The sequence below is a fragment of the Mytilus galloprovincialis genome, chromosome 2 (genome assembly GCF_965363235.1).
Source record: "Mytilus galloprovincialis chromosome 2, xbMytGall1.hap1.1, whole genome shotgun sequence".
NCBI lineage: Eukaryota > Metazoa > Mollusca > Bivalvia > Mytilida > Mytilidae > Mytilus > Mytilus galloprovincialis.
Window position 1 is genome coordinate 37,544,814 of NC_134839.1, and position 14,566 is coordinate 37,559,379.

Sequence of the window (14,566 nt, forward strand, 5' to 3'; positions counted from 1 at the left end):
CCCCTAAAAACTAAAAACTAAAGTTACCAAAGGACATTACTCATTTTCAACTTAAAACAAATGTTCCTGGTTTGATTCCCTTTTTGGGATGAATTTTCGGCTCTCCCTTGACACCATTTGCGAGTATGGTCTTGAGAAAATGATGGTAGGTTGTCGGAAGGGGACGATAAATGGCTGACCCGTATTAAGAGAGAGCAATATCTCTTGTAAGTAAAAGACACCCTTGTAGATTTCAAAAAGAGCAGGCTAATGTCGCTACACCACTCGCACCCACAAAGTTGAAAGGGATTAATATAAGTTGCAAAACTTGTTTCCCAATCCTCTATAAATGAATATGTTTAAACTAAACTTAAAACAAAAGTTAAACAATGAAAAAGAAGATTAACTGTTGACACAGAGATGCCTGTCAGCAGAAAATTCAGACAATCTGATGGACAGCAAAATTGTTTTTGCTCTTTGGTTCGGTTGTTGTCTCTTGGACATATATTCCCATTTTCATTCTCAATTTTATTAATCAAAAGTCACTGGACCATGACATAACAGGTAGAACCTCGAAACAGTCATCAAACTGATATGATAGTATTACAACTTTATAGAAAATATCATTGTTCAAAGTGAGGCAGAAAAATTACCAGTTATTGGCATTCCCAAAAAAGCAGTACCTATATCCTGCCTTCCATGACTTTTGTTTGAGGAGACAAAATTTTCTTCCAGGTTTTAGTAAAGTTGTGGTGCATTTCTAGTCTTGTTCAGTATGTCATGTATGTTGAAACTTAATCTTTTTAATCAGACTGATAATAAAGAGAAGCTTTTATCTGGAATTAGCATATAGGGCATACTGGTAACCATCAAATTATACAATACAATAAAGAAGTCATGTGATATTGTCAAATATGTGTCATTTTCTCAAGATTATTTAGTTGGATCATCTGTAGTCTGCCAAGTCACGATAAATTTTATTCGAAAGAGCGTGTATTTTTTGCTGTTTTTTTTAGAAAAAAATTGCTTCATGTAATGTTGTCATGGTGACATAGATACATGATATGATACTTTGACACTTTCTCAAGAACACACACCGACTTAGATTAAAGGGAAATTCCGCGATTTTTTACTTATCATCTAATTATGTTCATCTTAACATAAAAAACACATTTGCAAAGTTTTAAATTTATAGTCCTTCTAATAACGGAGAAAATCAAGTATTTGTAACTTTTTTGGTTGAATTCTCGAGTGGGTCGTGACGTATTAGCCCGATTTATTGAATTCTGGGAAAAAATAAAATCTGTTTAACTCTTATAGCTTATCGACAATATACGTAATTAAAAGCGCACAGCTGACGAATGGTCGAAGTTATTAACCACAATTTAAGAATGAACGAAAGTGACTATGCATATATATACCGTTTTGTATTGATTGAATTAAACTCCTATAAAATTATCTCTAGTAAATGTTTTTGAATAAATTTAATTAATTATTGTTGAGATTTTTTTCATAAAATATTTATTGAACATTTTTACTGATATTGAACTGAAAATATTTCAATTCTTTTTACCGTTATTGTTTTGATAATCATTTCAATGCAACTAATGTGTGAGCAGAGTGTGTATATTATTTTGTAAAGGTCACTGTATATTTCTCGGCTTGAGGTCAATTCGTTTACCTTGTAGCTATTAAGCCGCAGGTGTGAGTTCAAGCGTACACAGGTATAAATGTTGTTATTTGGAAAGGATAAACAGAAAGAATTAGAAAGAGTATATGCTGCCATGATGTTAATACACTAAGATTTAATACACGATGAGAATAAAGATACAATAATTAAATTGTGTAAATTAATTGAAAATAAAATTCTGATTCGTAATTCCGAAAGTGTATAAAAATAAAAGGAAACAATTTTTGATTACTTTCTTAGCGGCAATTGGCGTGAAGATTCAAATATGAAGCAAAAAATAGTAGTTTTAATCTTTAATAAAAACTAAATGCAATATTACCCAATTTGATATACCATTGTACATCTGTTTGATATCTTGTACAGATAAACGACAGAATTACCATACAAGCATTTATAGTCAACACAATCAGAAAGAGTTCCCATCGTTAGACGGGGAATATGAAGGCTTCCAAGAATGAACAAGTGACATGTCTAACTCTGAACAGTTAGAAAACAGACTATCGACATCGACCGCTTGTTCTTAATATTTGAAACTGTATGCATATATATACGTATACGTTTATGATATAGTGATGAGTTCTTGCGTCTGACAAAAACTAAATTCCTTCATGGTTATATCTTGCCATACGTTTATATTGGTTTGTAAGGTGATTACTCAAAATCGTTATTTGAAAATCCTGTTTGTGAGATGTAGATTCATTTCAATACAGAAATTTCGTCTATATATTTCACAAGTGTATAACAGAGAAGCTCTGAAGGTTCATTACTCCCATTTTGTTTGGGTGTGAACCATCGATGTTTACAGCAATATCAAAGAATAAGGTGAAGATGGTAGAAAGAACTATGGGCGTCATGTGGCAAATATTACATGCATATCGGACAATGAGTTGTCAATCTGTATGAAAAGATTTCCAATACAACTATATTATTGAGAAGGAATGTTTACATGCTATACTCTCGTACTAGTATTACAGGGTTCTTGTGGCGTTCACCTTAGACACACATCGTTTTAACGATGTTTAAAAAAAGACAGAACCAATTTAATGTCATATTTCCCTATTTTTTAAATATAACTAAATTCTTTTATCTGACAAGAATACCCCTATTCAGCGAACAAGTAATTTATTCTTTTTTCTGTTATTGAATACCAAGAAAGAAAATAAATCCCGAAATTAATTTGAAACTTTGATACTCAAAAGTTTCCCAGCAAAATATTCACATCCCCTGGGGATAATTAGTGTTCGTCCAGTGGCATATATAACAATTGTGATGACGAACTCCTTCCTTTGTTTGAGAACAGTCTTATTGAAATATAAATCTGTGATTTTCCTAGGTCCACAGCTTCAATGAACCAAAGCAAAAGTTATACATCGACCTGTATTTAAATCAAATTGGTTATCTTCTTCTTTTGGTACACAACTGTAGTCTAACGACATTCGATGATTACATACTGTTGGCATACGTGGACTAGTCTATTTTCAACACTTTTACCCCTATTTATTCAAAATATATGTTTTTTTCTTATGTTCAATGTATACACGTATATATTTTAAATTGCGCTATAGTTCCGTAACTTTCTATCCAGTCGTATAAACGAATCGTCGGCAAGTGCGTACATTTTTTTAAATCAATATTTCTGGTCTGTTCCAATCTGTCCTTCACTATTGACAATGACTATATATTACATTTTCCCAAATTCACTCTTGGAAAAAATATTTAAATAGATTTTAATTTCATCAAATCTTATTTTTTGGGTATTATTTATATTTTTATGAATTATATTCTTTACACCAGAAATGTTATTTATAAACAAGCGTTTGAGTTTAGTAATGACAAGTAAGACAGAGTTGTATATTATACATCTGATAGTTCAAAATGGAAAGTTATAAGTTATAAGTTATCAGCCGTGTACACTGATCAATACCTGCAGAAGTGAAACGATGCATGAACTTGCAAGCCCGACAGGAAATCGCTTGAATACCTGGACGTGTCACCTCACACCCCTCACAATACCTTTGGAAGTAATACCTTTAGCCATGCTGGTGATCAGATGAGGGAAGATCAAAATATATTTGAAAAAAGTTTATTACTTTAAACAAGGATTTGTATAGTAATTACTATACAAATCCTTGCTTTAAAGAATTATGAACAAATTTGATTTTCGAAAACAATTTTCACGGAACACTTAATTATGATTTCAACTTTGACTTTTCACCTAATTCCAATATCAACAGTTTAAAAACAACAGACCATGGTATTTAAAAAAAAAGTAAGAATATTTTCCGTATCAAGTTAGTTAGTCGGATTAAACAACCGTACGATTGACAAGATATCGACACGCAATTACGACTACATCGGTTACTGTAGTTTTGTTTCTTTGTGGTTTATAGACATATCGTTTTTATTCATCGGGAAAGAAGACAAGATGGCGGATCTCGGAGAATTGATACTCTAAATTTAAAATCGATGGTGATCGCTTATCTAGCGGAATAAAACTTTAATATCAATGAATTTGAGCATTTTTATACAGAATGAACATAATATCAATTTTTGATTTTTTTGCGAAGTTTCCCTTTAAATGTCATGAATAATTTATACACAGGCTGAAATTATCTGTATATGATGGTCTCAATGTCTTTACTCCTCCAGTATTGACAAAATTTCACTGTTTTTTTTATATGTCATCTATAATCTTAATACATGTACAATGAATGTACCAAATACACCAAATCACAAGTAAAAAAACTTGCTGCAAATCTCACCTTTAAAGGTTTTACTGTGGCCTATAATTGCTTACATTCACTTCATTTTAACTCTGGTGGATAGTTGTCTCGTTTGAAATCATATCACATCTCTTTCTTTTTATGCTAATACATATGACATTCCTGTCAAGTTATAATAAAACTGACCGGTAAAAAAAAATATGAAAAGATATGATTTCCCACAGGGTTTACTGGAAACTAAGTGGCAGCATTAAATCCTCTTTTCCCAACCAACCAACAGTCAGGGTGATATTAAAGGATTATTTTCATGCAATGAGTTTTGACATTTTTATTTAACGTGCAACCGTGAAAAAGGTTCGTTACTCACTGTGTTTCATGAAATCGGTTAAAAGGATCAACGTGCAAGAAATTTTTGAATTGTTCGTTTATCGTGAAATGGCAATATTACCTCGCGTTCTTCGATGCAGATACCCCCCACTTTAAGCCCCTCCAGAGTATTGTTCTAGAGTTGCATCCAATAATTTTTCCCTATAAATTTCAAGGCATTATATTAGTGTTAACTTGATTAGGGAATGATAATAAGAAAATTGGCTATGCATTGTGTAACCATAAAATGTCAAGTCAATAATCTGCATACTAAAGTACATCAGTTTTCTTGTTGACAAGTAGGATTTAAAGACAGAATTTATAGTTCTTTATCAACAATTTTTTAACCCCTTTTTATGTATTAAGAGTATTTTGAAATGCTTTATTTAACAGAAGAAATTTATTTCTGAAACAGGATATTTAACCAATATTTGTCCAGAGAAAGAACAAAAAGAAAAAAATAAACCTGGTGCTTACATATATAAAAAGACTGTCTGAAATCATACACTGTTAGAAAATTTCAAGTCTTTAGATTTGCTTTACATGGAACATCAAACATGTCTTGAGTCTTTTAAGCAATTTTAGTTTCTAAAAACAAAAAAATAATAAGAGCTTTATTTGACCTACCAGAAATCAATTTAGGTTCAACCGGACAACAAGTTCCCATCTTACAGATGTATAAGTTCTTGCTACAAGTCATGTTTGTTTTACTGCAATCTTTTTTCAAGCCGTTTGTATCTATTTCTGGATTTTTACATGTATCATTTGGTTCTGGATCCGTCTTTGGTATAATGTTAGATTCTACTGCCAGTACTGGCCTAGATAATTGTAAGATAGGACAACATAGCATTAGATGTGTGACACAGAAGTGGTCATCACTACATTGGTCATTGGTCCAGCAGGTTTTGTTTTTGGTGCCGTCAGAAGTTTTTTCTGCATTGGTACATCCAGTTATCTCTAAAAATAAATATTTACAAGTTCTATATTATTTCAAAATGACATTTTTAAAAATATTATCCTCTTTAGGCTGTTCCATTTAAATAGATTTTTCTGCAAGAAGTTAACTTTTCTCTTCTATGATAAAGCTGAACTAGAGCAATTACCTATCATTGCTGTTTATTTATAATTGTCTTGAACATGCCTGAAACATTTGCCACTCGACATTAAGCAAACAATAATACATAAATTATCTACTAAAGTGATAGAGTTAGCTCCCCTTTCCCCCCATTTCAGTAAATCATTCCATTGCAGACTAATAGAAGAAGACTATATACTATCTTAAAAGCATGAAAATATGTACAAAATATTATCTAAAATCAAATTAAAGGGGCACTAGCTGTCAAATTCATGGTCACCGATTTGACTCAAATTCTCATATTTAATTTATAACAATGTAAAACATTTATCCAAACTATCAAAAGTCTAAAATAAACAATTTACAGAGCATGGGGTAGATAATATATAGGTTCGTTTCGTGTGTATTTTAGTCCAGACGCCATCTAATTAACCTTCGATTTGACCTCAGATGACCATATAAGCGATGTAAACATAAATAAAGATATGAATAGATTAAACCAACACGTGCAATTGGATTTTTATAGATCTGTTTGATTTTATTTTATAGATTGAAAATAGATGTTTCTCATTGTTTTTAACCGTATAAGAATGATTTTATGTGCATCGAATTAGTAATCAATTGATTTACAGTAGTTTCACTTTCATTGTTGACATTCTTTTTCTTTAAATAAACAGTACACGTACAATGCATGCGTTGTCAATCTCTAGCTAGGGGTTAAATTGAAGTTCACATGAATACAGATTTAAAGAGGTCGACTCATTCACTTGCAAGTGAATTACTAATTATCAATGTTTCTTAGCGTAATTTGACAAAACTGAACCTTTTTGGCAGCAAAAAGCGAATTGTTATTTCACTATTTCACTTTCATTATTGATTGAACAGAAAAAAATCAAACTTTAGATTTTTTATATATCTCGTAGCTAGTGCCCCTTTAAATTACTAATATAAAAATTTTGTAATTAGTATTTGATTGATTTGTGTTTAATGCCAATTTTAAAACTATTGTGCTATTTCTTAGCAGTCAGTTTTTATTGGTGGAGGAAGCTGGACTCATTTTTAGAGTACCCTGAGAGAAAAACAGACCTTTGGTAAGAAAACTGACAATTCTAGTCAATCAAGATTGGAGTCAACCACAACTGCAAGCCTCATGTGGGGGTTCGAACTCACTATCTTAGTGTTGACAGGCTAGTGATACAGAAGTTCAACTACTTGGTTACTGAGGCCCTTTGGAATCCAAAAACAAAATTTTCAGTGAATAAATATTTCTCAAGTTAGATTTGATTCAACTTAAGTGTATTTAGATCATGAACCTAATATAAATAAAAGTTCTCAAAACCATGATTTCCCAAAAAAATCCAGTGGCGGATCCAGAAATTTTCCTAAGGGGGGCCCGCTGACTGACCTAAGGGGGGGCCCTCTCCAGTCATGCTTCAATGATTCCCTATATAATCAACCAAATTTTTCCCACAAAAGGGGGGGGCCCAGGCCCCCCCCTGGATCTGCCTATGAAATCATATAATTATACTTAGTACCAATAGAAACCCAATAATCATAACCAAAGCCCTCTCGACCCTTTTAAATAAAAATACATAAATATCCTATCAATGCAATCCATACACATAAGATACATGTTACTCTATCTGGGTTTTTTCAAATTGAAAATACATGAAAGGGTTTGGTTTTTATTGGCACTAGGTATAGTTCACTTTTCTTCTTTTGCCGTCCATAGGTATTTGTTTTAGGCTTTTTATTACCATAATACCTATTACAAATTTAAAAAGAAAAGGTGTCAATATTTTTGCAATATAAGAAGTACAAATGTTTTTTTTTATATTTTATTTTTTATAAAAGGGAGGTCACCAAGGGCTGACCTCTACCTTCTCAGTATTGATGTCGATCTAATAAATACAGATGTCGAATGACACAAACACTAAATTCAGGTCTTTATATCTTAATCCTATTTTACGATGGTATTTATTGTCATTTATAAATGCAGATGACTTTAACTCAATGTCGTGATGGTATTTTTGCTTTTAACCTTGTTATGTATTTTAAAATGAGAGATAAATGTGCATTAAACTTATTTTATATGGTATCCATGTAAACAACAAAATTCTTCCACCCAGCAACAAGTATCTGGTTAATAAACAACAATTCAACTTGCACATGAGCTGGTTTTTTTTCTTGTTTTGCCAAGGACAAAGGTAATGTGTGCACTGTATGGAATTCACTATTCCTCAAGTGGTTTTGATCTACCTCCAATTTTTCAAACGTGAAAAAATGGTGCAAAAAAAATATCCTAATATTCATTTCTACTTTTGTCATAAAGAACATGAGTATACTTATTTTTCCATGTAAATATTCTGTTTTAAAAGTGTGAGGTCTTTTTTGTATGAACTATAGAACAGATTTGTGTTTAGGGGCCAGCTGAAGCTCTCCTCCTAGGTGCAGTATTTTTGTGTTTGTTGAAGACACATTGGTGACCTTGGGCTGTTTTCTGCTCTTTGGATGGGTTCTGTCTCTTTGACACATTCCCCGTTTCCATTCTCAATTTTACTAATCAAGATCTGAACAGTGATAAGTTAAGGCACAAAGTACAAGTTAAATTGCAATACCATTTTCTTTTGCTTGTTTACAACAAGAATATTGATCATTCCTTGTTTTCTTAGAAAATTTGAGTTAAAATATTTAATAATTATAACTTTTTCATTTTATTTTAACAATATGTGGATCAAAAAGCTTTTTGATTGGAGCTACTTCTTGATTGAAAAGATGTAATGAATAAAAAAAAGTCTTCATTTTTATACTCAATTAAGTTGTTTTCAGCACAGTTAGAATTTCTTTTTGAACTTTTTTTGTCTTGTTTGGTTGAAATCATGTATAACTATAAGTATATGTATATAAGTTATATCTGCAAAGTTGTGTATAACTTAATTGTATCTCCTTTAAGATATATCTGCAAAGTGAAGGTAGAAATCTGTATCTTGACACAGGACTGCATGTGTGCCTGTCCAATGCTTCTGATAGACATATGGTCCTTGATACATGTACTACCAATTGCTCATTAATAAGCCTGTGCTTTAATTTCATACTGGAATGGTTATGATAAATATGTAGATTTTTCACATAAATTTCCAATACGAAAATCATCTAAATCTGCTTTATAGACTCCAACATGCATTATTGTTGACCTCAGACAATTAGTTAGGCCTTCCCGATAAGGACCATTTGGTTTTTTGCTTAAAGTTGTTAATTTCTGTGTCATTTGGTCTCCTGTGAAGAGATTTCTCATTGACAATCACACCACATCTTCTTTTTTATATAAATATTTTATGACTTTTAAATTTTCAGGTTGAAGTGTACTTAAATGAAGCTTATTTCAGAAACATGACATATTCTTCCATGTTAAACATCAATATAATTTTGTTTTTAAACTGGTTTGCAATAGCCCTGGGAACAGTATTAATTGTAGTATTACCTTTCACAAGCACAGCTTGAATTAAACACAAAACAATAACCTGTCTCATCATTTTCAGTTCAGTTCATTGAATCGCCTGAAAAATAAGAAAAAATTAAAGCAATTTTATTTACAGTCATAAAAATATATATATATATGTAGGACTCTAAAGTACGATGGGGACGCTAAAATGCGATGGTCACGCTAAAGTGCGATGGCCTATGCTTAAGTGCGATGGTTTGATAAGCTAAAGTGTGTTTGTTTGCGAAATTATGGATGTTTAACGTTAAGTATCATTATGACATTACAAGACATTTCAGTAGAAATGCAAATAGACATGAAGGGAAACAAGAATGCTTATGAAAATTAAGGATTTTTTTCTTATCGAAAAGAGAAACAAATGATCCCAATCCAGAAATTTTTTAGTCGGTGCCTGGAGAGTGTTTATGGAGAGGAGTTATTTCCCCACAATATCCTCAACAGTAACAGGTATGCAAACCTTTGATCTCCCTGTATAGTCGGGGACAAACGTGCTTTTGTTAGTAAACGCGACAAACAAACTTCTCATAAACAGAGAAACTGACTTATAGTGAGGGAAAGGTGTATACTGTAAAAAAAAGAGCAAAATACACCAAGTATCAAAGAACTTAATTCGTCCAAATTTAATTTAGAATATGTTTTTAATCTCGTCTACTTGCATGAAATAAAAGCTGTATTTTTTAACTGTTTAATTAAATTATTTTGTAAAACATTATTTTTTAGATATGATTCCGTCATTTCTGTAAAAGAGATGGACTACTCGTCAACAAGACAGTTACTAACGACCAGATGTGTAGTATAACATACTATGATTGATAATATTCTATAACGACCAAAGGGTATCAAAATGACCAGTGGCCAGTATAAAACAATTCAAAGGAGACAAATAACAATAAACAAACAAAAAACAGATTAGAAGATGTGGTGTAATTGTCAACAAAACAAATATCCACCAACCAAATGTCGTTCATCTATGCACCTAATAACATTGTAACTTTCAACTAGGAGCCATGGCTTACATGGCAAAGCAAGTTATATAGGACCACAAAATCACTATTGTAAAACAATTTATAAGAAAATTTATAAACAACACAGAAGACAAAAAACTAATATGAACACAGCAAAAAACAAACATCATTGCCTGAACCCCATTCCAGTTACATCATCGTAATTTAGCGTGTCATATACCATCGCACTTTGGCGTCTGACACCATCGCACTTTAGCGTAGACCATCGCACGTTAGAGTACCATCGCACTTTAGAGTCCTACATATATATATATGTTTTATTTCAATTGATATTTTTCAATAATAACCATACATTTCCCTGGTATAGATATAACTACATACACAATGTACATGTAATTATATTCTTTTTTACACCATAATTACTTTTACTAATCCTTAAAACAACTGTAAATTTTTGCCAAAAAAATATGCAAAAATATCGAGAAGTTTGTTATGCATAACTTGAACCATATCATCAAATATCTAAAATAAAGTACTTTTACATTCTAAGTAGACTTTGATTTCTTCTTTCTTCAGATAAACTCATTCACTGAATTTGGATACATTTTATAGTTAAAATATGTGTACCCAGTCTTAATTCAGGTTTTAGGACAGCTTGTATACCAGATAATCCACCTATACTCTATACATTTTCAATTTGTTAGAGGTGGAAATATGTCCTTGGCGTTGTTAGGGAGGATCAGAAACCTGAACAAACAGAATGTGGAAATCAGTGGCTGTTCCAGGGAGAGGGTTCAAGGGGTTGGAACCAACTCCCTAATTATTTTTTTGGATCAATGCATTTGAATGGGGACATAAAGTTGGAACCCCCCCTTTATCTTTGGTCTTGACTCCACCCTCATTCCCCACCCCATATAAAAATGTCTTGATCAGCCCCTGAAAATAAAACCTTTCCTCCAGATTTGGTTGTAAAAATAGCAAAAATCCAATAACCCTTCAATAATAAACCTCCCTTACAGGATTTTGATCAGACAATAAACAACAGGAATTATGCATATAAAATTAATCTAGCATGACAGACACAAAGTACAATAAACTAAATAAAATTTGACATATATATCAGATTAATTAATGATGTGTTATAGCGAACCCTATCATAGTTTTCCATAGATTCACCTGCAAGTTACCTGTCCATTTAAACTTTTGTAAGTTCTATTGTCCCATTGAACAAATACAACAGGTATTGTTCTCTGTATAGTTTATTTGATGGACCTTTAAATTTCTTCCAAGAGAAATCTATCACTCATTGATTAATTTACCTGAACAAAAAATTGAACTGTCAATGATAAAAAAATACATGTACAAATAATAAATAAGAACTCCTGCAAAACTGCATGTGGCATTGTATTTATTCAATATCAATAATACAATTTTTATAGTTTCAATAAAAACACTGATTCAAAAATTAAAAGTTGATTTCTGATCAAACTTTTGTATAATTAACCTTATAACCTATAGGAGGGTAAGCTTGTCTAAGGGGGGATTAGTTTGTTCATACTTCAGTATTTATGATAGTAAAATGAATCTCAGCCAAGTGTACATTGCTATTATTTAGTTAAGTTAGTTTGCAAAATAAATTTCAAAGTCATTTTCAAGATTTCAAAATTATTCAAGATGCAAAATTAAAGCGTTTTTTTAATCAAATTATTCATGGAATTCTTAAAATATTTTTTTTATCTAAATTGATGTAATGTGTAAATAATGTATCCAATGCAAAATTTGCACTTTGTATGAATCAAAAGAACTACATAATACATGATCAGTCAGACTCAACAATAACCAGGGGAGATAATTTTAATGAATATATCCACAGTGTTTAAAAATGTTCTCAGATTTTTCAAGTGTTATTCCATCTATAACTGCATCACATATTGCAGCTCTTGTATGGTCAAAAGTAAAATAACAGTGATTTTATAAAATAAGAGTACAAATAAATCATTGTACAAATGTTACTTTTTGGTCTTCCCTTACATAAAAACAGCAAGAAAATTATTAATCTATTCAGATACATAGCTGAGAAATCAACATAAAAGGAATAAGTTGAGATGAATAACTATTTGTGAAAATAAGTTGGTTTACAGAATTGGAAAAATAAACAAAAAACACGCATTCATACACCTTGGGCATCTATTATATTGATTTCATAAAAACATAACAAAACCTCAGTTTTGAATGAAGAATAAAAAACAACAACCAGGGTATATTGAACAATTACAAGTGTATTTTCATTTATTTGGAAGATTTTTTTTTACTCAGGTAAATTAATCAATGAGTGATAGATTTCTCTTGGAAGAAATTTAAAGGTCCATCAAATAAACTATACAGAGAACAATACCTGTTGTATTTGTTAGATGGGACAATAGAACTGCCAAAAGATTAAATGGACAGCTAACTTGCAGGTGAATCTATGGAAAACTATGATAGGGTTCGCAATAATAATTTATCAATAGATTTAAAAATCTGATTAGTTCTGGATACTTATAAAAGCATTAGTATTATAAATACTATCAACCTAATCTCATGCTTATTACATATATATCATCTCAATTGTGCACTGTTATGACATCTCCTGATATCTATATATAAATTATAGAAAAAGTACACCATATAAACTTTCTACACATTTTGTGAAAAATGTTGAAATCAAAAGCCTGTTGTTTTTCTTTTCCTCTCTTTGAAAGTGTTTTAGCAGATAAATTTTAACCAAAAAGATTTTAAAACTACTTGATAAGTTTTTTTTCTTCACATCATCATTGGTATCATTGCATGTATATTAAAATTGTTACTTCTAAATCTTTTGTTTTTTTTTGGGTTATTTTAGGAGTTTTGTATTGATGACGGATCTTTGGTGCAAGAGATATGGAAGGGAGTGTTATTAGGCTGCAATAGTTAAAATAAACAAATGCCAGGGTTGGTATTACAAAACTTTTCTGTGCAAATTTTACAGAAAAATAATATTTCATTGAAAGGGAGTCAATACATCCTCTACTTCTACATGAAGTTTTTTATAGCGAACCCTATGATAGTTTTCCATAGTTTCACCTGCAAGTTACCTGTCGATTTAAACTTTTGGCAGTTCTATTGTCCCATCTAACAAATACAACAGGTATTGTTCTCTGTATAGTTTATTCACTGGGACCTTTAAATTTCTTGTAGGAGAAATATATCACTCATTGATTAATTTACCTGAACAAAAAATTGAACTGTCAATGATGAAAAAATACTTATACCAATACTAAGAAAGGACTCACAAAACTGCATGTGGTGTTGTATTTATTCAATACCAAAAACTTGTTTTTAATGTGTTCAATATTAATAATGATTTAAAAATTAAAAGTTGATTTCTGATCAAATATTCAATAAATATTTTTGTGTGTTTGATAAATAAAAATTTGAATATTATTATTTTTAAATTAAGGTCTTCATAAACATAGTCTATAAATTAACAACAACATAAACATGCAAATTCATTGGAAAATACTAAAAAATGTGTCTAAATAAACTTTTTATTATTAAATCAGATTTTATATTGAACAGATTGAAAATATATTAATGATATATTGAATAAATACAATATTGCATACAGTTTATGTGAGTTTATAGAAGTTTTTCAATAAAAAAACAGATAATTTTTTGGTCAGGTAAATTAATCAATGAGTGATATATTTCTCCTAGAAGAAATTTAAAGGTCTTGGTGAATGAACTATACAGAGAACAATACCTGTTGTATTTGTTAGATGGGACAATAGAACTTACAAAAGTTTAAATCGACAGGTAACTTGCAGGTGAATCTATGGAAAACTATCATAGGGTTCGCAATAAAACTTTGAGTAAACTGTTAATTGACAACCAAATATGTTAAACTAAAGAAAGTCTTCTTTATTTTTAATGTTGTTGGGTTACTGTCTCATTAACTTCATATTTTCAACATTCTCCTCTTTCACTGGCTTTAAACATATATACTGATAAACCATTTGCCTCGATCTATATTAAAAATTCAGTAAAATGACGATCAGAAAAATACACAAGTACATGCAGATATATTTGTTTGATAATGTGTTAATATTTCTCATATCATCAGTTACATTCATAACAAAACTTCAAAGAACTGAACTGTACCAAAGTTGCCTATAGCACATGTACATTATATATATATATTTTAGTGAAATGCATTTAAGTAGACAGGACTTCTTTCATTTTGTTGCT

At 30.8% G+C, this 14,566-nt stretch overlaps 1 protein-coding gene across 1 annotated transcript in view; it reads right to left on the reverse strand.

Annotated features, from left to right (window-relative positions):
• Positions 1 to 14,566, reverse strand: part of LOC143063532 (uncharacterized) — an 80,848-nt gene that overhangs the window by 63,021 nt on the left and 3,261 nt on the right. The window contains exons 2-3 of the mRNA XM_076235735.1: positions 9,315 to 9,390; positions 5,386 to 5,715 (exon numbers count right to left, since the gene is read on the reverse strand). Of these exons, the coding sequence (XP_076091850.1) occupies positions 5,386 to 5,715; positions 9,315 to 9,366 (382 nt within the window). The 5' untranslated portion in view covers positions 9,367 to 9,390. The remainder of the gene's footprint in view (positions 1 to 5,385; positions 5,716 to 9,314; positions 9,391 to 14,566) is intronic.